This window comes from Arachis hypogaea, chromosome 10 (genome assembly GCF_003086295.3).
Source record: "Arachis hypogaea cultivar Tifrunner chromosome 10, arahy.Tifrunner.gnm2.J5K5, whole genome shotgun sequence".
NCBI classification, from domain to species: Eukaryota; Viridiplantae; Streptophyta; class Magnoliopsida; order Fabales; family Fabaceae; genus Arachis; species Arachis hypogaea.
In genome coordinates, this window is record NC_092045.1 from 114,142,072 (window position 1) to 114,164,525 (window position 22,454).

General features: G+C 35.2%; 1 protein-coding gene across 1 annotated transcript; it reads left to right on the forward strand.

The window, feature by feature from the left end:
* The first annotated feature begins 18,406 nt into the window (after positions 1-18,406).
* Positions 18,407-18,832, forward strand: LOC112716834 (uncharacterized). The gene has a single exon (XM_025768851.3). It carries the CDS (start codon positions 18,407-18,409, stop codon positions 18,830-18,832), a length of 426 nt encoding a protein of 141 aa, XP_025624636.2.
* The last annotated feature ends 3,622 nt before the right edge of the window (positions 18,833-22,454 follow it).

A 22,454-nucleotide genomic window follows, 5' to 3' on the forward strand; every position in this document is an offset into this window, starting at 1 on the left:
AAGATAATATTATTATTAACTTATGAAGCCAGATTCAATATATTAGGGGAAACTTCTAATTCACTAGCAAAGATGCCGTTTTTATTCAAAATTTGAATTAAGCCTGAATTATAGGACGTGCTATATGCAGGAGCAGTTATCAACATGGTGCATCAAAGTAGGATACAGGACAGTCGTCAAGAAAACAAGTGCGAAAACAGTTACAAAAAATTCAAATTTGGTAACTGTTAACTGATATTAGGCTAGTCTATAAATAGAGTTTTAAGAAAATATTGTAATCAGTTCAGTTTTTCTTGGAAAACACTTGGAGACTCAAAAACGCTCTCAGCCTCTCTGGCATCACAAAATAAAACTGAGAATCTTAAGTAATTCCTCTTAAGTCTGAACTCAAACTTGTACTTTATTTTCTATTTTTTATCAAAGTTCTTTACTTTTTATTTATTATTATTCTTCTTCTTTCTTTCTCTTTTAAATTCTGCATTTTACTTTGCCTCCAGCACCTTGTATGTTTTCTTTTTATCTTTAATTTTACTTTCGAAACTACAATTGAGACCTTTAGACACCCACAAAAGGAATCGTTTCCGCTCCTTGAATTAAGATTGTGAAACAAAACTCAAAAATTGTTAATTTATTTGTTATTAATAATGGAACAAAAATTTGAGTAAAACAAAGTTAATTGATTTGATTTTTCAAACCCAAGTTAGAGATATGGTTAATATTTACAATGATGATTCAGTTTATTTTTTTCAATAACTAATAACATATTATAAAAAATAACTAACTTTTTATTTAGGAGGGAGTTGGGTAGAAATTGCCAAAAAATATTGTTTTGTTTATTAAAATTTATTCTGAATAATTTTCAAAGAATAAAAATTTATTATGTACATGAAAATTATCTTACGATTTAGTTGGATGAGATGGATCGAGTGTCCACTGATCCGGCAAGGTGGCAAGGCAGATCCTCGAAGTGAGAGTGGTACTTACAATGGCACTCCGACGCCCAAGTCAGAGAGCTAAAGAGAAAAGGAGTAAGTACATAGGGAAGAGTGATCATACCTGGAGGAGTGACGGGACTCTCCTTTTATACCTTTGTAAGGTTATCTTATCTTTTTTGGTGGAGGGGACCCCTAATATCCGGAAGGTGGTTAGGTCGGGCAGTTATGAAAAGCGGGAGTTGTTTGGGCCAGATCGTGTTTGGATATACTATAGCTCTAGATCTAGGCCCGGAACAGTTGCCTCCCTGAGGGTGAAAGCATACTCGCTTGGTCTCGATATTGGTATTGATGAGTTCAGTTATCCCGCAGTTTGGGATGTCGTGGAAAGGGTGCCGGGCTGTTCCTGTACCTGTCTGTTGCGTTTCTTGAGGTGTCATAATGGCACGTGATGGGAGAGAGAAGGATTTTCTTTGTTTTCCCTTTTTTCTCCTTGTCCCTCCGTATTACTATTTGAATGGTCTTAGGGGTTTTATTTTCTGCCCTTCTTTATAACTGTTCTTTTCTCTTTCTATTTCTTTTTTGTTTGTGAGAGCGTCTGCTTTGAACCTTTGTTTGTTCATTATTGTTCTCGAGGATTTGTGGTTCCACATTCCCCTGTGACCGTGCTTTTCATTGCTCTTCTCCCCTTTCAATCTTTGACACAGGTTGGTGCCTCTTCTTCTGTTTATGTTTTGCATTTGTTGTTTTATTCTTGTTCTTATGGGAAATTTTTTATGGTGGTATAGAAAGAATGGGGATGCCAATTTTGTAGCTTTAAAACTGGTAAGATTTTGTCTTTCGGGTTTGTTCTTAGGATGTATACTTTCCTGAAATTCTGGGTAGTGGGCTGATGGTGGTGCCCCTTTGAATATAGGTATGATGCCACAGAAGGCGGTTCAGGAGAACCCGGGACCCATCTTCCCGGCCGGGGGTGTACCGAACTGTTATCATTAGATAACTTCTGACGTGTCGGGTACGCCCTCCAGATTGGTCGAAGATGATCTTCGGAGGCTCCGGGAAGAGGGAGCCATTTGTGGAGGTAGAGCAGCAGTAGGAGCTCTTACTCGACGATGTGAATAAGAGAGTATGCTACCTTAATTTAGATTTACTTACTGTCCTTGATTGGAGGTGGGTGCACAAATCGTTGTTCACGAAGGTAGGGATTCAGTTGCCTTTTATGAGTTCATTATAGCCCTTCTGAACTAGGTTTTTGCAGCTCCAAGTCGGCTACATCCGAATAGCTGGGATACTATTCGGACTTTCGATTTGGATTGTACTTTCCTGGAGATCCCTATTTGGGTCGAGATTTTTTTATATTTCTTCCTCTGCACCATTCCTCGTAAGGAAGGAAGGCATCACAAGGGTTATATTTCTTTTCGGGCCAATCGAATCGTCGGATCTTCGATTTATTCAAGGATTTGTTTAATGGGTTCAAGGCAGAGTATTTTAAGATTTGTCCTGCCCTAGGACATTGATGCATGAGCATCTTTAGTTATTTTATTATTATTTTTTTGAATGAAGTTAGTGATTTTCTTGTTATAATTGAGATTTTTTCTACTCTAATCAATATTTCTTGAAGTCCTCTTGAGCTTTGGTATGTGTAGGAAAATGTTGAAATGAGCAAAAATAAAGATGAAAAGAAGCAAGCAAGAGGAACATTGGGACTAAAGAAGGGAGAGACAACCCAAGAAGCTCCTGGGAGAACTAAGAAAGATGGCATGCAAAAGAAAGCAATCTCCCACAAAACCAGGAATTGAAAACAAGCCAAGGGAAGTTCAAAAAGAATTTGTAACCCTGACCTCTCAGCATGCATAACTTGAGCTAAAGAAGTCCAAATGAAGTAGTTTAAGCAAAATTAAAAAGCCAACTTCTAGAGATTTTCAACGATATATAATTATCCATAGTGGACATGCTTCTAACACACCCAAATCCTGCATTGAATGCAGCCCCATCTCAAGCTCAAAATTCCCTGCGCCTCACGCAGCAACCTATGTGCTTCACGCATGAGTCCCTGAACTCTTCACACTCTAATAAGTATAATTTGAGTTACAGAGGTCCAAATGAGAAAGTTCTAGTGGCTTTAGAAAGCTAACTTCTAGAGCTTTCCAACAATATATAATAGTCTATAGTGGATATGCGTTTAAGACAGCTTCCTCCAGTGTTGAAAGCATCCTTATCTCAAGTGCAATTGCCATGCATGCACTTCACGCCTCAACAACCTCACCTTCCAGGAGCTGTTTCTCCTTGCCTTCTCCCCATGCACTTCACGCCTCAGCCTAGGCACTTCACGCATGCATCCAGAGACACCCAAGAGCTACCTTCCATGCCATGCGCCTCACGCATGGACTTGTGCGCTTCACACATACTCAACAAAGAGCTCCCAGCTTTGCCTTCTCCTCATGCACTTCACGCATGGTTGTGTGCACCTCACGCATAGTTCACAGAGGCCTCCAACTCCTTGTATTTTGGGCTGCGTGATAAACCCCATTTGTAGGGCTTATCTTATGCTTGATTTAGGGAATTTTATAACCTTTTACCCACATTTATTCAATAAAATAGCATGGTTTTGTATATTTTCCTTTAATTGTGCTTAAGAGTGAAAACATGCTTTTTAGGACCTAAAATAGCTAAATTTAATTCCCCTTGATTCTATTAGATGCTTGATATGTTTGTTAATTGATTTCAGATTTAGGAGGCAAAGATTAGATCAAGGGAATGAAGAAAAAGCATGTAAAGTTGGAGAACTCATGAAGAAATGATGGAACCAAAAAGCTGTCAGGCCTGACCTCTTCGCACTTAATTGACCATAACTTGAGCTACAAAGGTCCAAATGATGCGGTTCCAGTTGGGTTGGAAAGCTAACATCCGGGGCTTCGAAATGATATAAATTTTGCCATATGTTACTTCGCGTTCAAGGGCGCGCACGCCCACTTTGCGCGCGCGCGCCGATTCTGTCCGCGGCCCACTTTAATGAAATCGTCCCCAGCGGTTTTAGGAGCCTTGTGGGCCCAATCCAACTCATTTCTGATGCTATTTAAGTCAAGTATTGAAGAGAAATCAATATACTTTAGATACCTTTGATCATTAGTCATAGTTTAGTTTTAGAAGTAGTTAGAGTTAGAGAGAGAAGCTCTCTCTTCTCTCTAGAATTAGGATTAGGAATTGGGGTTAGATTAGGATCTCATAGTTCTAGGTTTAATTCAAGTCTCCTTCTACTTCTACCTTCAATTGATGATTGCTACACTTTGGTTCTTCTTTCTATCCCTATCCTCTTGTTGTAATTTCTCTTATTTTGTTTCTAGGTTTTGTAATTGAGATATTTTTGTTCTTTTGTTTTCTTTTAATAATGCAATTTGAGATAATTTATGTGATTGTGATGTTGTTGATTGTTGTTTTGTTAATTCTTTGTAATTGTTAGTTGTTGATTCCTTTTATTCTTACAAATAAAAATGCTTTCTTTCATTACCCTCCAAGTGTTTGATGAAATGCTTGAGAGGATGTTAGAGTAGAATTCTATGTTCTTGGCTTGAGAACGTGACTTAGGATCTCTTGAGTCACTAGTGTCCAATTGATTGATAGTTGATAGCCATTAACTCTAGCCTTCATTAATCCAATTAGTGGGAAGCTAGGATTTATGGACTAGGATTGATATAACTCACTTGACTTTCCTTTGTTAATTGATTTAAGGATGACTAAGTGGGATTAATCCTTGCAACTACCATACTTGTGGCTAGTGATAATGATGAAGACCCTTGACAACCAAATCTTGCCAAGACCATTTTGTTAATAAAGTTTTCTTACCATTTACTATTCATGTTTCTCATCTAAAACCCCAAAATAAACAAGTCCGTAACCAATAACAAGAACACTACCCTGCAAGTCCTTTGAGAGACGACCCGAGGTTTAAATACTTCGGTTATTGATTTTAGGGGTTTGCACTTAGTGACAACCAAATTTTTGTATGAAAGGATTTGTGTTGGTTTAGAAACTATACTTGCAACGAGATTTCAATGGTGAAATTCTAAACCGTCAAAAATCTAATCATCACTGCGCTTCACGCCTCCATCTCATGCTTCTCACACACCAAAGTGAGCTACTCCCGGGGCTTGTGATTCCTTGATAAATCACTTCCTAATTCTTCCAAATCTTTCAATTATTCAAGCACTTAATTGGATGGCCCAAGATTTAGTTTTAAGCCCATGATTTCAACAAGGCACATCAATTTTTGAATTTCAATTACAAGAAAGATCATTAATTAATTAAGAATTATTAAAAAAATTTGATTTGATTAGATTTGATTTTGTTTTTATTTAGTTTGAGTTTGAATTCTAGGTTTAGCTTTTAAGTTTTAATAAATCATTGTGCATGAACAGACAGGGACACCACATTACACCACACTTTTTTTTCATCTTGAGCAACTAATCTCCTTTGTTAAGGTTATGAGCTTTGTTCATCTTTTTATGGATTGTTAATCAAAGTATTTTACTTTATTTGAGGTTTATGCTTTGATCATTTCATGATTGAGTTTTCGTTCTTCATCTCTAAAGATTTAGAATTGTTGAAAAATATTTTAACTCTGTTTTGAATTCTAAATATTGTTTTGGAAAAAGTAATATTGGAATTAGCTTGAAAACACGTTCTCATTACTTTTTGATTTAATTAGGAATAGTGTTTCAAAGAGTGTGTGGCACGTATTAATTTTCAATTGCTCTAGTTTGAACAAGCGACATAAAATTCGGATTATAAAACTTTTGAAAATAATTTTTTCTTGTAGGTTTCAATTGTTTAGGACTAGCTTGGATAGGTAACATATAATTCAACCTAAGGACTATTCTTGAATCTTATTTGAAATTAAATCAGAATTGTACTTCACCTCTTTTTTTAAATAATTGACTAAGGAATTAGCGATTAATTAGGTTAAAGAGAAATTAATTTACCAAGGAATTGGAATTTGATTAATTGTGATTTGTCCTGATTGATCATTGCATGCCTTAAATAAATGAACATAAAGATTGTTTTCCTAGAGGGTGAACATCTCTGAAACCTTAACATTCTCACCATTATTGTCTTCTTTCACTCATTGATTGCTAGTTTTATTGCTCTTTGTTACACGTTTTGAATTCCTCATTCATTCCTCTGTTTATTTGATTTGTCAAATTAGAACAATCAATTAATCATTGTTGCTTAGTCTTTTAATCCTCATGGGAACGATAACTCACTCACCATGATATTACTTGATAAGATTTGGTGCACTTGCTGGTAGTTTGTGATTTGTAAAAATTTGCATCAGGCATCACTCATTTTGGTTGACCTTGGAAGGGGAGTGTCGAATTTCCACTTATTGGATCTTCGAGGCAGGGGCTTCTTACTTGACAAGGATAACATACAAAGGTTTATCGCTCGAGAAAGATATTGCTGATGTTTTGTTGGTGATATTTGGGGACAGGTCCCTGAATCCTCGAGATGTTATGGGGAATCTCGAGGTAGGCATGTCTTATGTTGGTAGGTTTTTTGGGTATTTTCAGGGTTTATGCTTTTGGGTTTTCGATTTTGTCACATGTTATTTTTATTTTGTTTTTGTTTTGTAGTTGGGATGGCTGATGGTCAAATGACTTTGGCTAGGTTGAAGGCTGCCTTTGTTGTTGGCTCAGGGAGCGGGGGTGATAGGACCTCCCATTCGACTATCCAGGCTGCTTCTCTCCCTAGTTTCCAGACTATTTCTTAGGAAGTTGCTATTGAGGGAACTCATGAGGATGACAATCTTCAGGAGATCACGGTTTCTGAGCCTGATAGGAAACGCAAGAGGCCGGCCAAGGGCGTTAGTGGTGTAGGAAGTGGCAAGGGGGCACAGTTTCTTGGATGATGGATCGCTCCTTTTATGTGCCCGGGTTTATTTTTCAGCATCTGTTGCCCAGGACTGAAGACGTTTTTCAAAGATTGTGATGTTTCCTGACAGGCCAAGTCAGTGTATCGTGTCCTGCTATGCTCTGCAGCCTTAGTTTGAAAGGCAAAACCAATGCTTGCTCAGAATCTCCTTCTGGAAACTTTGCTAAGCGCGGGTAGATATTGGCATTCTAAAATCCTAGTTAGAGGCATTTAAGGCTGCTAAATCAAAGGCGGTTAAGGAAGCAAAAAGTGCTAACTCGGAGATTCAGCGTCTGTCAGATTGGGAGCTTGCCCTCACAACTCAGGTGACTGCTGCTCAGAAGTTGATTGCTAAAGCGAAGAAAGCTGTCGCTAATGTTGTAAGGGCAAATATGGAAGGTCTAAAAAAGCAGAATGCCAAATTGCTGCCTGTTGCTCAGGCTACTGTTTCTGCAATTGAAGAGGCTTTGAAGGCCCAGGTCCAGGTGCTGGCTCCGAAGGTTGATGTATCTGTCATGGGAGTCTTCCGAACCGTGAAGGATGGGTAGATTGTGGACCTTGAGTGAATTTATTTTATTTTGTTTAAAAATTATTCAGTTTGTAAGTCATGTGTTCGGTGTATATACTTGCTTTTGGTGGCCTCTTTGGGGCCGTTTTGTTATGAACTCTTGGGCCTCTTGGTGGGCCAACTTTGATTTAGTTATTATTATGGATATCTATTTTTGTTTGCCTTGGGGGTGATCGGTCCTTGGGGTAGCCTTTTTGTTTTTCTGAGTTTCCATTTTATAGTTTTTGGTTTTCACTCACTCGAGAAAGATAAAATGAATGTTTGAAAAAAAATGTGAAAGTTTTATTAAGAGTTTTGGAGGGATGTAGGCCTCGTTAAAACCTCCCCGCAATTTTGGGTATCAAAGAGTGCTCGAACTCAGAAAAGAAAAGAAAAGGATTTTTAAAAAAGAAAAAGAAAAACATAACTAGCAAGACAAATATTCCAAGTTACCAAGTTGGGAGAGTGATTTGCAGGTAGTAGCGTTGTAGGTTCGCAATGTTCTATGACCTCGGTAGTTCGTTGCCGATAAGCCATTCTAACTTGTAGGTCGTTCTCCTGATCACAGATTTGATTCGGTAGAGTCCTTCCCAGTTTGGAGCCAGCGTCTCTTATCCCAGCGTTGGGGGGCTGCTGTCATTTCGTCGGAAGACCAGGTCTCCTTGTTTGAATTTCCGCTTCAAGACATCCTTATTATACCTCAAGCTGACTCTTTGCTTTAGGGTGAGGTATCTTAGATGGGTGATGATTCTGACCTCATCTACGAGATATTACTCTGTCGCCTCGTCGTGGCCTTCAATGTTTCTTTTGGAGCTTGGTTCTCCTATTTCAACCAGAATGACGGCCTCCATGCTGTACGTCAACTTGAAGGGTGTTTCTCTAGTTGAGCTTTGAGGAGTAGTTCGAGATGACCAGAGAACAGATCCTAGCTCGTCGTTCCACAGTCCCTTAGCTTTGTCTAGTATCTTTGTTAGCCCTTTCAGGATTATCTTGTTGGCCGCTTCTATCTGGCCATTGGTAAGTGGGTGTTCTATCGAGTTAAATTGTTTGGTGATTCTGAGTCGTTCTAGGAATTCCCTGAATCACTTATCTGCGAACTGGGTGCCATTGTCTGAGATTACGACTCCAGGAATGCCGAATCAGGTGATGACTTGTCTCTAGAACAACTTTTGGCATTGGGTGGCCATTATTGCTGATAATGCCTCTGCTTCGATCCACTTAGTACAGTAATCGATGGAAACAATGAGGAATTGAAGTTTCCCCTGGGCCGTTGAGAAGGGCCCCATGAGATTGACTCCCTACGTCCCCAAGGGGCGATTCGCCGATATGGATCTGAACTGATGTGGGGCTGCCTGGTTGAAGTCGGCATGTATCTAAAATTGCTTGCAGTCTTAACTAGCTAGAGGGGGTCTTTGATTATGGTCGACCAAAAGTATCCAACCTGGATAATCTTTTGGGCCAGTGTTTTGCCTCCGATGTGGTGGCCGCAATACCCCTCATGGATTTCTCGCAGGATGTAGTCTATTTATTTTGGTTCTATGCACTTGAGAAGGGGTTGGGAGAGTCCCCTCTTGTATAGTTGTCTCGCCATGATAGTTTATTTGGTCCCATCTTGCTTTATGCGACTCGCTTCCGTCGGGTCCTCGGGTAGTTCACCCTTTTCCAGGTACTGGACGAGGGGGTTGTCTAGGTCGGTTGGTCAGAAAAAGGCATGTAGGTCAGGCTTGACGACAAGATGGGAGGCGTCTGTAAGAATTTTTGGATTAAGGATCGATTTCTGGAGTGTGGCTTGGTACTTGCTAGTTTGGATAGCAGGTCTGTCCTTGCGTTTTTCTCTCTGGGAATGTGCTAAACCATTACTACATCGAATTCGGTGGTCAGTTCTTTCACCCTGGATAGGTATTTTTGTAAAAAGGGATATTGTGCTTGGTAATCTCCTTTTACCTAGAGCTGACAACCTGATAGTCGTCGTAGACCTTCAGAGCCTTTAAATTTACGCTGATTTCTTTTGCTAGTGTTAAGTTAGCCAGGAGGGCCTTATATTCAGCTTGGTTATTGGAGATACGAAGTTCGTATCGAATTCGCTGTTCAATGTAGATTCCGTTCTCATTTTCCAATATTACTCCCGCTCCTCTGGAGCCTACGTTCAACGATCTGTTGACGTGTAGCCTTCATGGCTCAGGCGTTTCGCCCCTCGGGGTCATCTCAGCGACGAAGTCTACCATGGCTTGAGCCTTGATCGCGTTTCTGGGCTCAAATTTGACTTCATACTGGGATAGCTCCACCGACCGAGCGAGCATTCGTCCCGCCATGTCCAGCTTTTGAAGGACTTGTCTGACTGCTTGGTCTGTTCGAATTGCCATGGGGTGGATTTGAAAATACTGACGAAGGCATCGGAAAGCCGTAAGCAGGGCGTAGGCTAGTTTTTCGATATGAGAGTATCGAGATTTAGCATTTTAAAACACCTTGCTAATGAAGGATATTGGTTTTTGGATTTTTTGCTTGTCTTTACGGACCGACGCTGCCACTAGTGCCTCTTTCGTTATGGCGAGATAGAAGTACGTTTCCCCCATTTTGGGATTGGAAATGATGGGGGGTTCCATTGACACCCTTTTGAAGTGCTAGAAAGTTTCTTTGAACTCGGGTCCCCATTGAAAGTGGATGCCTTTTTTCATAAGTTTGAAGAACGGGAGGGCTTTCTGTGCTGAAGCTCCAAGGAACCGGAAAAAGGTAGCTAGTTGTCCAGTCAATTTTTGAATGTCTTTGAGGTTTGACGGATTGTTCATCTCGAGAATCACTCGACATTTTTTCGGGTTGGTTTCCACCCCACGTTGCGTGAACATGAAGCCTAGGAATTTCTCAGCATGGGTTGAGCTGCATCTGATACTTTCTTAGGGTTTCGAGTATCAACTTGAGGTCATTGATGAGCTCATCACCAGTTTTCTTCGTGGCCAACATATCGTCTATGTAGAATTCCAGCTTCATTCCTGAAAGACCTTTGAAAACTTTTATCACAAGTCTTTGATATGTTACGCCTGTATTTTTTAGGCCAAACGACATGATGGTATGGCAGTACGTTCCTTCCAGTGTAACGAACGCGGTCTTTTCTTCATCCAATTCGTGCGTGGGTATTTGGTTGTACCTAGAGTACACATCCATGAATCTAAGATATTAGTGTTCCGATGCAATGTGCCGTCGATGTTGGGCACAGAAAAGGCATCTTTTGGGCAGGGGGAAGGCATCTTTTGGTGAATCGACGTATATTCACCACTTTCCGTTTACTTTTTTGACTAACACGACGTTCGCTAGCCAAGTAGCGTAGGGCAATTTTCGGATGAATCCTCTTTCCAGTAGGCCCTTAACTTGTTCTCTCACTTTCTTTGCTCAGTCTGGGGACATTTTTTTCTTTTTTGGGTCATCGGTTTGGCTTTGGGATCCACGGTTAGTTGATCAGACATTATCTCTGGGTCTATTCCCGGCATATTGGCAGGCGTAAAAGTGATAAAGTCTCTGTTCTCCTTTAGCATCTTGATTAGTGGTCCTTTCATATTGAAAGGCAGGTTCCAGTTGATGTAAGTGATCTCCTCCCTAGACTGCCCAATCTTTAACGTCTCCATGTCTCCTTTCGCTTTCGGTCTCGGCAAGTTGTCTTGCAGCGTGCCTAGGCCAGTGAGGAAGATTCTTGTCGCATTGCGAGAGCATTTTCAGAGTGCTAGGCTAGCATTGTTGCATTCTACTGCTATTTGTTTATCCCCATGGATAGTTTTAATGGTTCTGTCGTCTGTTTGATACTTCATGACCAGGAATTTGGTGAATATGGAGGCAGAGAGGTCATTGATAGTTTTCATGCCGAGAATGATATGATAGGTCGCGGAGTCTTTCAAGACTACGAAATCGAAGAGCGCAGTTTTCTTTGACTACCGGTTCCAATGGTGATGGGCAGAACTATGGATACGTCTGACTTGAGAAAATTGTCTCCGTGTCCGATTATTCTGTTGCGAAGGCTTTGTAAATTTTCATCTCGAAAACCCTAACTTGTTGAAGACTACCCTAAACAGGATGTTTGAGTCGGCTCTTGTGACCACAAAGATGCATTTTACCAGTCCGGTTTTGACTCTAGCTGAGATGACGAAGGGGGCATCCTCCTCCAGTGTGCCGTTCTGGCAGTCATCTGAAGAGAATGTTATCATCTTTATAGCAGGGGTGTCCTCTTTTTGTCCTTGACGGCCAAGACACGGATGTCCTTTTTTATTGCGGTTTTGGACTTCCCTGACGTGTCCTTCCCGGTGATGATATTTACTACAATGGTCGGGTTAGTATCTAGGTTCTCATGTTGCCTGACCATACCGCCTTGTGGTTTCTTCCTTCTTGTTTGGGTGATCTTTCCCTTCTGGTCCTCCGGGACTCTCGGATGATGTTGGCGAACTCAAAAAGTTTGCCCTATTGAATGGCTTGTTCGAGAGCGTCCTTGAGGTCAAAAAAGTCTTGGGCTTTGTGTCCATAACCCTAGTGATAGTCGCAATATAGAATTTTGTTTCCCTTCGCATGCTCTTTCAGCTGTTTGGCTTTCGGAAGCATGTCTCGTTCTGCTATCTGATGATAAATTTTGGTGATCGAGGCCGGCAAGGGTGTGTAGTTTGCGAACTTTTCCATTTGGGGAGGCCGGCTAGTGGCGGGTGTTTTGGTTTGTTCTTTCGATGCTTCCTTACCTGAAGGATTGAATCATGGTGCTCTGTTGTCATGATGTCGTTTATTGGCTGTAACGACCTGGCTCACTTACTCATCATTTATGAATTCTCTTGCTACATTCTAAAATTCGTGCATTGTCCATACTAGTTTGATTGTGAGGTGCTTCCTGAAATCTTCTTTCATGAGTCCATTAGTTAGACACAAACTGGCCATTGAGTTCTTCAATCCATCTACCTGGAGGCATTCGCTGTTGAATCTATTCAGATATTTTTCTTGTGGACTCGTTTGGCTTTTGGGTGACTCCAAGCAAGCTAATTAGATGCTCTGCCTTTGCAATCCGTGTGGTGAATTGGGCCATAAATCATTTGGAGATGTCAGCGAAGCAAGAAATTGTGCCATTTGGAAGCGCGTTGAACCACTGAATGGCTGGGCCGCCTAGCGTTACTAGGAAGGCTCGGCATTTGACAGCGTCAGCAGCTCCTGCTAGATTCATTCTGGCCTCAAAGGCCATTAGATGTTCTTGGGGGTCTTTAGTGTCGTCCTATTTCATATCGGTTGGCTTGTCGAAACCTTTTGGCAGCTTGACCCTTAAGACTTTTTCGGTAAACGAGATGGCTCCCATTATTTTGTGATTGCTTCTTCTCCACTTGGGTTCCCTTTGGCGTCATTCATCACAATCATATCGGTATGTGTCAGGGTCGGAGTCGCGAGATCTGCTCCTATCCTTATGCCTCCCGTGATCGTGAACTGGGGTTCTTGACCAGTTAACCCGTTAGGAGGCGGTCCAGGAGATCGCTTCGCCTATGTGCTCCGGTTTGTAGCACTCGTTAGTGGCGACTCTGCCTTCTAGGGATTGCATTCGGTGGCAGAGTTCTTGGATTATTCGGTTCATATTCTCTCCTAAGCCGTCGACCGGCCTGCTTTTGTTGGATTGACAGTTATCTCCTTGCGAATGTGGGCTAGGCTGGTTGTGTGTCATGCGAGTTTGGATCATGCTGGCTATCCTTCCTTGAGTTGGATGGTCGTCGTGGTTCGAGGGCTCGAGTTGCTCGGGTTGGTGGTGGGGGATTGATTCAGCGATATCCAAGAAACGTTCTTCGAGAATATCTGCCATGACTGCTGGGATCCTAGCGATCCCCACAGCCAGCACCAATATACAAGAGAATTGCTTGATGGTTCGGTTGGATGAGATGGATTGGGTGTCTGCTGGTCTGGCAAGGTGGCAAGGCAAGATCCTCAGAGTGAGGGTAGTACCTACAATGACACTCCAACACCCAAGTTAGAGAACTAGAAAAGTAAAAAGTAAGTATATAGAGAAGAATGATCATACATGAGGGAGTAAAGGGACTCTTTTTTATAGCTATGAAAGGTTGTCTTATCTTTTCTGTTAGAGGGATCCCCTTGATATCCAAAAGATGGTTAGGCCTGATAATTATGAATAGTGAAAGCTGTTTGAGTCGGATCGTATTCGGTCCTACTACAGTCCCAGGTCTTAGGTCCGGAACATATTGTTTTTTACTTTTTTTCTCCTTTGTTAAACGATAGATTAACGTTATGTTGTGTTAGAATGGTGCAACATGAGAGAAAATATAATTTTTAAGAATATTTTAATTGATCTCATAAAATTATTTGTTTCCGTAACATAAAAATTCAAAATTCCAAGAATATTTATAAGATTTGATATATACCTAAAAGAGTATATTCGAAATTAGAAAATTATTTCTCAGCTCTGTTATCATGATAATTCAAGACTTCCATGACTTTCCATGCACACCACCATCCACCATTCTCAACCGAATCTTAAGAAAAATAATTTATTTAATCCTAATAAATATATTTCAAAATGATAGAATTTAAGCTGAGTGCACATAATTTTGCTAAAAGTTAAAATTCCTAAAATATGTACTTCTTTACGCAACTTCAGAGAATTACAATTTCACTTGGCCAAAATGCCAAATAACGAAAGACGTTACGAAAATGCAATGTAAGACTGTATAATAAAAGGAAAAGTCAACTATGTCTATGTAATAATTACAAGGATCTTGTGATTCACCGATGCCAAAGATTACGAGTCGTTTAGCACTATATTACATGATTCAATGTACTTACTTGAAGCAACAAAAAGAAGAATAAAATTGAACCAAAAACATAGAATGTTAATAAATAAGATTTTGTTGAACAAAAATTCAAATATTTGAGGATTTTAATATTTTTCTAATATATTTATTCAAGTACAAGTTTTAAAATATATACTCTAAATAATCTTAATTAGTTCTAATCGACCATTCAACGTCTTTTATACTTAAAAAATTCGCCAGTTGCCATTAGATTAATCTTTAAATTTACTGTTGAAATTTTTTCAACAATAAAAATCTCGACGCAAAATATAAAAATGGATATTACTATCAAATTTTTTGTCTAACAATAATTATTGTCGAATTTAGAGTAAAAATTTTTCACATTAAATACTAACCTAGATTTAACAAAATAGTAATTATTACTGTTAGATATTTTGAAAAGTTTGAAGTGATGAAGAAGAAGATGATGGTTTGAAGACGAGAGAGAATTTCAAGTAGGGCAGGGCTCGAAAATTAGGAGAGGAAGAGAGGAGGCGTGAAGTTTGAATTTTAGGGTATATGAGTGTTAGATTTTCGATTGAATTAATTTGATAGTAACGATTTCAATGATAAAAATGATGCGGTTTTAACTTAGCATTGGATAGTATTCTCATGATAGATTTCCCTTTTTATTATTTGTAAAAAAATTTCGATAATAATTTTCATAAACAATGACAGGTCATGACCCCTCCAAACTTTTATAAAAGAATGAGTAGATTTTAATTTTAATTTTATAAAAATCCTAATCTATTTTTTCTCTTCTTCTTCCCTAATTCTCTCACTGCATATCCCCACCAATTTCTCTTTTCTTTCTCCTTTGTCACTCGTCCCGGTTTCTTTCCTTTCGCCTTCTTTAGATTCATTTTCATCTCTCTCTGTTGTTGCATTTTCAGTCTCTTCCGTTCGTAATTCTCCAACGAAAAACTGTCACTGAATACCGAAATTGATTCAATCGAAAATGAAAACTTCTGAAATGAGAGCTTCTAGTTCTTCACTTAAAAAAATAAGTAATTTTTGTAATTATGATCACTGTTAATTATACATCATTCTTAAACTTTAACTCAATATAACTCAATTGACAATGGGTTATTTTTGTTAAATTTTAAATTTCTTAAAAAATTATTTTGTCAATAATAAAAATCAGATATCATTTTATGAGCGTCAAAATTTTTCGAATACTAATTTAATATTTACCTCTAATCAAATGTCTTTAGTTCAACTATTACTGAGAGTAACATTCGACTCAAATTGAGTCAACTTTTGGCGCAAGAATTACGTAAGATTTAATCTCAAATTTTCATATTCAATGGTAATTTTTTATATTTCTAATTTGTTCTATTACCGTCGAGAAATCCAACAATAAATCCCACCATAATATGTCCGTGTTTCTGTTAATGTTATCACTACAATGAATTGATCATTAGCCATTTTTCATTGAAACTTAATTACCAAGTTGTGCACCATACAAAATTGCAAATAAGGAAATAGGAGACTATGTGACTGAAATATTTTGAAATTAGAATTCGAAGAAGACTGAAAAGATATGTGGAGTAATTGGTGGGTCTAAGTAGATTATCTGGAAATATACAAATAATAAAATAAAAACAATTTTTGGAGGAACATACAATATTGAAATTTAAGAAGTTAGAAACATTATATTGAAGTCAGAAACAATTGTTGGGGTGTGCATTTAACTATGAGCCTTTACAATGATACAACAAATGCTCAAAACTAATAAATTATAATTAGTTGGCCACAAATAATTAAATTATCAGCACATGCAAGTATGCAACTTCTAAGTTCTACCAAACTCATTAAAAGAGAGTGATGACTAAATGTGCACGAAATATAGGTACCAGCTTGCGTTGCCCATTTAATATGTCACGTCTGCCTCACCTCCTAAACCGGATCAACATTCTCTAAAATATAAAATAAAAATTAATCATTTTTAAATTAAAATAATAAAATTTATATATTTTAAAAAATATAAATTAATGGTGATTAATTTTTTATTTTACTAACTTTTTTATTTTAAAAAATTTAAATGAGTAAATTTCTATAACAGTCCATAAAATTTACAGAATTATCTAATTTAATTTTTAAGATTTTAATTTTACCTTAATAATTCTTTAAATTGAGTTTTTGGTACCATAATAATTTCTGAGCATTTTTTCAAAAGAATATGATGGAGAAAGAAAGGAAAAGAGTATGATGGAGAGAGAGAAAAAGGAAAAAATTAAAGGGTAGCCGAGGGACCATCAAGGCACATTGTAGCCACGTCATCACTGAAATGACTTAATTATTACTAAAAATTATTCAAAGACTACTATGGTGGCTGAAATTTAATTTAAAAATTTATATAATAAAATTTAAATCTCAAAAATTAAATTAAATAATCTCATAAATTTCAAAAACTATTATAAAAATTTACTCGGATCTAAATTCTTTTAAAATCATATGAATATATAAGAAATAGATAAAATACATACATTACAAGTATGCGCATGCTTGGAAATTCAGTTTCTTCATTTTGATGTAATATGGAGTACATGTTACAATAATGCAAGGAATTTTGTTCTACAAGGCAAATATTTTTTATTCTTGCACAATCAAATTACTTGGAGAGATTTTCGTTTCTTCAGATGGATATATTGGAGAGATATTTATATCAGCATATTTAAAAGTACTTACAATTTATGAATCCCGACAACTTCAATATGAATAGACCTTTTCATAGACAAAGTTTCTCTAAGAAATTAATCTGAGAGAAAATACCTTATTAGGAGAGTTATTTATTACTATTTAATATTGTATTGAATTTAGAAATTAAAGACTCGGTTTGATTTATTTTCTCAAATTTTTTTATTTTTAATTTTTTTTCATAAAATTAATAAAATAATAATAAAAATAAAAATACAAATCAAATACATTCTTAATTTGTCAACGCATTAAGAGTAGAAATTTTAGGAATAGTAATTGGTAAATATAATAAGAGTTGGGAGCCTAAAGGCTCCTAAACGCTTTTTTTTTAAATATTTTTTAATAATTAAAATTTAACATATATAATTGATTAAATTATGTTATTTTTGTCAAAATTAAGTTAGACAAATTGATTTAACCGAAAAATAGTGAATCAAATCTTGAATGTACCTAAATTAATATTATTTATAAAAAATAACTATAATACCCTTATTATAGAGAATGATTAAAATACTCTTAATATATATATATATATATAATTCTAATTAAATCCTAATCCTACGATAGAAAAATAAAAAATTAAAATTTAAAATTCTCAAAATTAATATATATAATAAGGTATCATAGTCATTTTTTATAAAAAATAATATTAATTTAGATCAGTTCAAGATTTGATTTACCATTTTTTGGTCAAATCAATTTATCTAGCCTAATTTTGATAAAAATAACATAATTTAATCGATTATATGTGTTAAATTTTAATTATTAAAAAATATCTTTATAAAAAGATGTTTTCAACGTCTTCAGAATTCTCCGATGTACTAGTATTAGCAATAGCAAGTGCATCTTTGATGCAGTCATCAATTCTCCCGAGACGCTACAATTGCCGCGAGCAAACATCGAGTCCTATTCAAGGCATAATATTGAGATCTCTTATTGAATTGGAATAAGTTCGGCAGCGCACAGTTGGTAGAGCTCCGCTCTTGCAATTGGGTCGTTGCGATTACGGGTTGGATGTCTAATTGTCCAGGCGGTAATGATAGTTTCTTGTACCTGAACCGGTGGCTCACTTTTTGTAAGTAATGGAAAAGTATTTGGAGTTATGAAGGTGTGGCTGGAGCACATATTGTGTTTTCGGGCTTGTGCTTTTTGGCGGCTCCTATAAGAATTTAGTTGAAAGTAAGAAGATCTGATAAAATTATTATAAATAAATTTTTTTATTTTTTATTTTAATAAATACATAATAAATATACTAAAACTAACATTTATATTTTTTATATAAAATAAAAAGTTTTATTTTTATTTTTAATACATATAATTTTTTTTCTAATAGGTATACAGAAAATCCAAAAGAATCCCGAACCAAATGTACAAGGAATGCTTAGCACAAACCCATGTATTAATGTATGATGTCTACTATACGGTGTCCCTGTCCACATGCACCTACCACCATTATTACTCCCTTCACTTCCTTAACTAATTCATTTCAATCTCATTCTCATTCTCTAACTCCAATGGAAGGCATCACAGTGAGCGTCTACAAGAGCTTCAAGGATTTCCAAAAGAGGAGGCGCTACCGCAAGCTCCATGGCTCGGGTCGCAGATCAAAGTCTGAGCAACTCGGGTCACGGCGTCGGACCCGATTCTGGGGATGGCGGGTCAAGGTTTCGCCCAAGATCCGAATCCGAAGAGTCCCTTCGCCAAAGAAGATGTTGCTGTGGCTGAGGGATGCTTATGTCAGGATGATGCTCGGCTTCGCCAACTCCCGTGTCATGACCATGAATGCCTCCGCGACGGGCTTCGGTGGGCCGTACTCTGTAGCTCTTGGTGCGCTTGGGCCGGCCCATCCCAAAGAGTACGACGAGAAGGTGATAGTTCAGATCTACAAGTCACTAGTCGCTGCTGGAAACTCCGCCAGTGTATGCAATCTTGGCGTCTAGAAAAGTGACTGGTATTTAATTCGTGTAAAGTTGATAGCTGAATATCGTTAGATGATAATCAGTTTCGGATGAAATTAATTGCACTCGAATTTCTACCAAAGTTACTCAAAAAGAGTAAATTATTGTTTCAGAATCAAAACGGGAGTCCTCACTGTTCTGATTCTGATCATGAAATAGGTTTAGTAATTTGTTATTTATCCAATGTTGTGATAATTAATTCCATAAAATTAACAATTGAATATTACTCATCTCTGTAGTTTTTTATGAGTATTGAATTAGTGTATATTTTTTTTAATTAGGATTATCAGAACTCAAATTTATATGATGAAAAATGATAATTTATTCCTCGGAAAATCATGTTCTCTATGAAATAATGCTCAAATTTATACCTTTTTATGAGTTAGAATACTTTCTATTTGTTTCACCAAAAAGAACAGCCACTGGGTGGGAATAGAAGTGACACGAGCGCAAGGGTGGTTCTTGGCATTTAAGAGGTTTATTTATTTATTTATTTATTTATTTATTATTATTATTATTATTATTATTATTATTCAAAATCTAATAAAACAAAAGTTTTGGATAATATGAGGGTCTAGCTGATTATGAAAGTTCCGGTTTGTAATTTGAGATAGGGATTGGTTGAGACTTTTGTTTTAATTACATATGTTAATCACTTATCATTCCGATGCAAAAAATTTCTTCATAAATCTTGCCAAATGTGTAGCCTTTAAGTACAAATTCTAAAAGCAATGAACCAACTTAGTTGAGGTCAGTTCATTAATCCATTTAAACAAATATAAAGAATTTAAATCTTAGCTTATGTATATAATAATTCATTAGTCAGCAACAGATCTTTTAAAAAATTAGTCCTTTTAAGACTCTAGAACATGGAGAGTTCTTCGATGGTGAAAATATAATATGGATCTTGAAGGACCAAATAAAAAAATTGAATTTACTTTAAAAAGATAGACCGATTTGTAAATAGTATTTTATAGCAAAAGAAGAATAGAGAAAATTCACATCTATTCCAAACCTGCACATCACACATGTCAAATTTTCCGTGCACAATTTTTAAAACTCTAGTCACCTAAATGAATTATATATATTAATCACGTCTTTCCATAATTATAATTAATTTTTTTCTTTTTAAAATAATTAAATTTTTTATATATTTTTAATTTAATTTTAATATAATATCAAATTAAATATTTTTTATGTTTTATCTTTAAATTTGATTATTTTATTCTATTTTTTTATCCAGAGTTTCTGTTTTTAAAATAAAAATTTATTTAAACATCTCATAGATATAAATTATTTGTTAATAAGTATTTTAATAATTTTAGATAGAAAATAAATTGTGATAAAAAAATCTTTTTTTTATTTTTTAATTATATTTGAATGTAAATTTTAAAAAAGAGACTTAAAAAATGGAAAACAACCTAACTATTATAAAAAAGTAAACAAAAATACTTTCATTAATCATAAAGCATTTACTTTTTTAATTTATAGATGTTCAGAAAAAATTAATGTTTATTTTAATAATTTTATACAATTAAAAAAATTAATTTTGAAAAGAGTGAATATAAAATAAAAATAAAAATAAAAATAAAATAATAATAAAATATTTTTTATAGTTCTTTAAAGACCTATTGATAAGATTCCTAATTTGTGGCCAATGTTACGGTGGTAAAGTATTTATGTTTGTTGGGTATGTCTAAAATGAACATAATAATTATATGTTTATTGGATATGTCACATTTATATAGACCATTAGATTATATTATATAGAAATCAAAGGTTAATATATAAGAACATCAATGGAGAATATCCTATTACATAATTAAATACTTTAAATGACAATACTTTAATAGACAATATTTTAAATAATAACAAAATTTTTTATTTTTTAAATAATTAAATATAAAATATCCGAACACTTTTTATTTATTTAGATTAATTATTATGCAATAAACTTTTATAATATAAAAAAAATTATATTAATTTTTTATGTATTTATATATTTTATATTTATTTTAAACTAAAAGATTATACTTGCCATTTTTAAAATATTCTGTATTAAAATGTATTTATGTATGTATATACTAATATATTTTATATTTATAAAGTCTATCAATACTTTTCTTTCATAATATCCTTTGATTTTTATTTAATAAAATCTAATAATTCATAAAAAATAGTACATCTAATACACACAACATGTTTGGGGTGATTTTAGACATACCCATGTATGTTTGTAGTGTGACCCAAAATATTTTCTAATAGCAAACGAGTCCCTTATAATTAAAGCAATTTATTAATTTGTTGACCTATATTCTTTATTATAGTTGTCAGAATCGAACCGGTGATCGAATCGGTTAGATCACTGGGTCACTGGGTTATTTGTTCAACCGGTGGGTCACGGGTTGAACCGATTGATCCGGTCCTATGTAAATAAAAAACAAAACATAGTAAAAAATTTAAAATTAAAATTTAAAATACATATTTTTACTAGTATTTTAAAAATATCTAGCTATTCTAAAATAATAAGAAACAGGAACAATAGGTATTTTGTTAATTTTACTCTATCATAAATATTTTCATTTTGTTTTTATATTAAAATAACAATTATTTTCGAATTTCAATAATTTATTAATTAGTTTATATCTATTATACTATTATATACTACAAGTATTTATTGAAAAATAATATTAATAGATATTATATAATTATAAAAAAAATAAGTAAGTTTATAATTATTGTTAAATAAAAATATAATTAATTTAAGAATGAACGAGTTTATAACTAAAATTAAAATAAATAAATAGAAGTAAATTATTTGCTAAAAGATATTTATATATTATATTAATTTGCATATATATTAATAACAAACTTAACAGCGTGGTGGTTTTGAGTGTCATTTTTTTTCTTGATGGGGGGTTTGAACCCTATCTTTCACATTTTGGAGAATTTTAAAATTCAAATGGTTTGGCTGAACCGGTCTTACCAGTTTTGACCGATTCACTTTAGATTTGACCGGTTCGTATCGATTTGTTGTCTTGTATAGTTAGATCATCGGATCAGATTGACTTAGGATCCGATTCATCGGTTTTTGGGTCGAACTAGTCAATCCGACCCGATTTTAATATCAATGTTCTTTATCGAGCATTGTTTCAAATATGAAAAAAAGATTTTGTGAATGGATATTTTTTAGTTTAATATATTTTTAGTACAACTCCGATAAATATTTTCTTAATTTCTTTTGATTTGTTATATTTATTTGCAAGTAATGAAACACGTCAGAAAAAATGAATAAAAATAAGTTAAAATTAGACATTATCTTATATTTTTTATTGATGGTTTGGATATTTTTTTTACTAGTCTAAAGGAGAATTATTTATTCTTTCAAATATAACTCGAAGAAAATATATATAGAAATTACATGACGAAATTGATCAAATTAATCATTATATAAAACTTTCTTGCTTTTTTTTTATATAATCTTAATATTTTTATATTTTTTAATCTTACTAATTTATTTTTAGTCATGATATTTCCTAACCCGATAGGTTAAGAACTAATCTGTTACAGAACTGAGTTCTATTTAAAAAATCGCTGAACAATG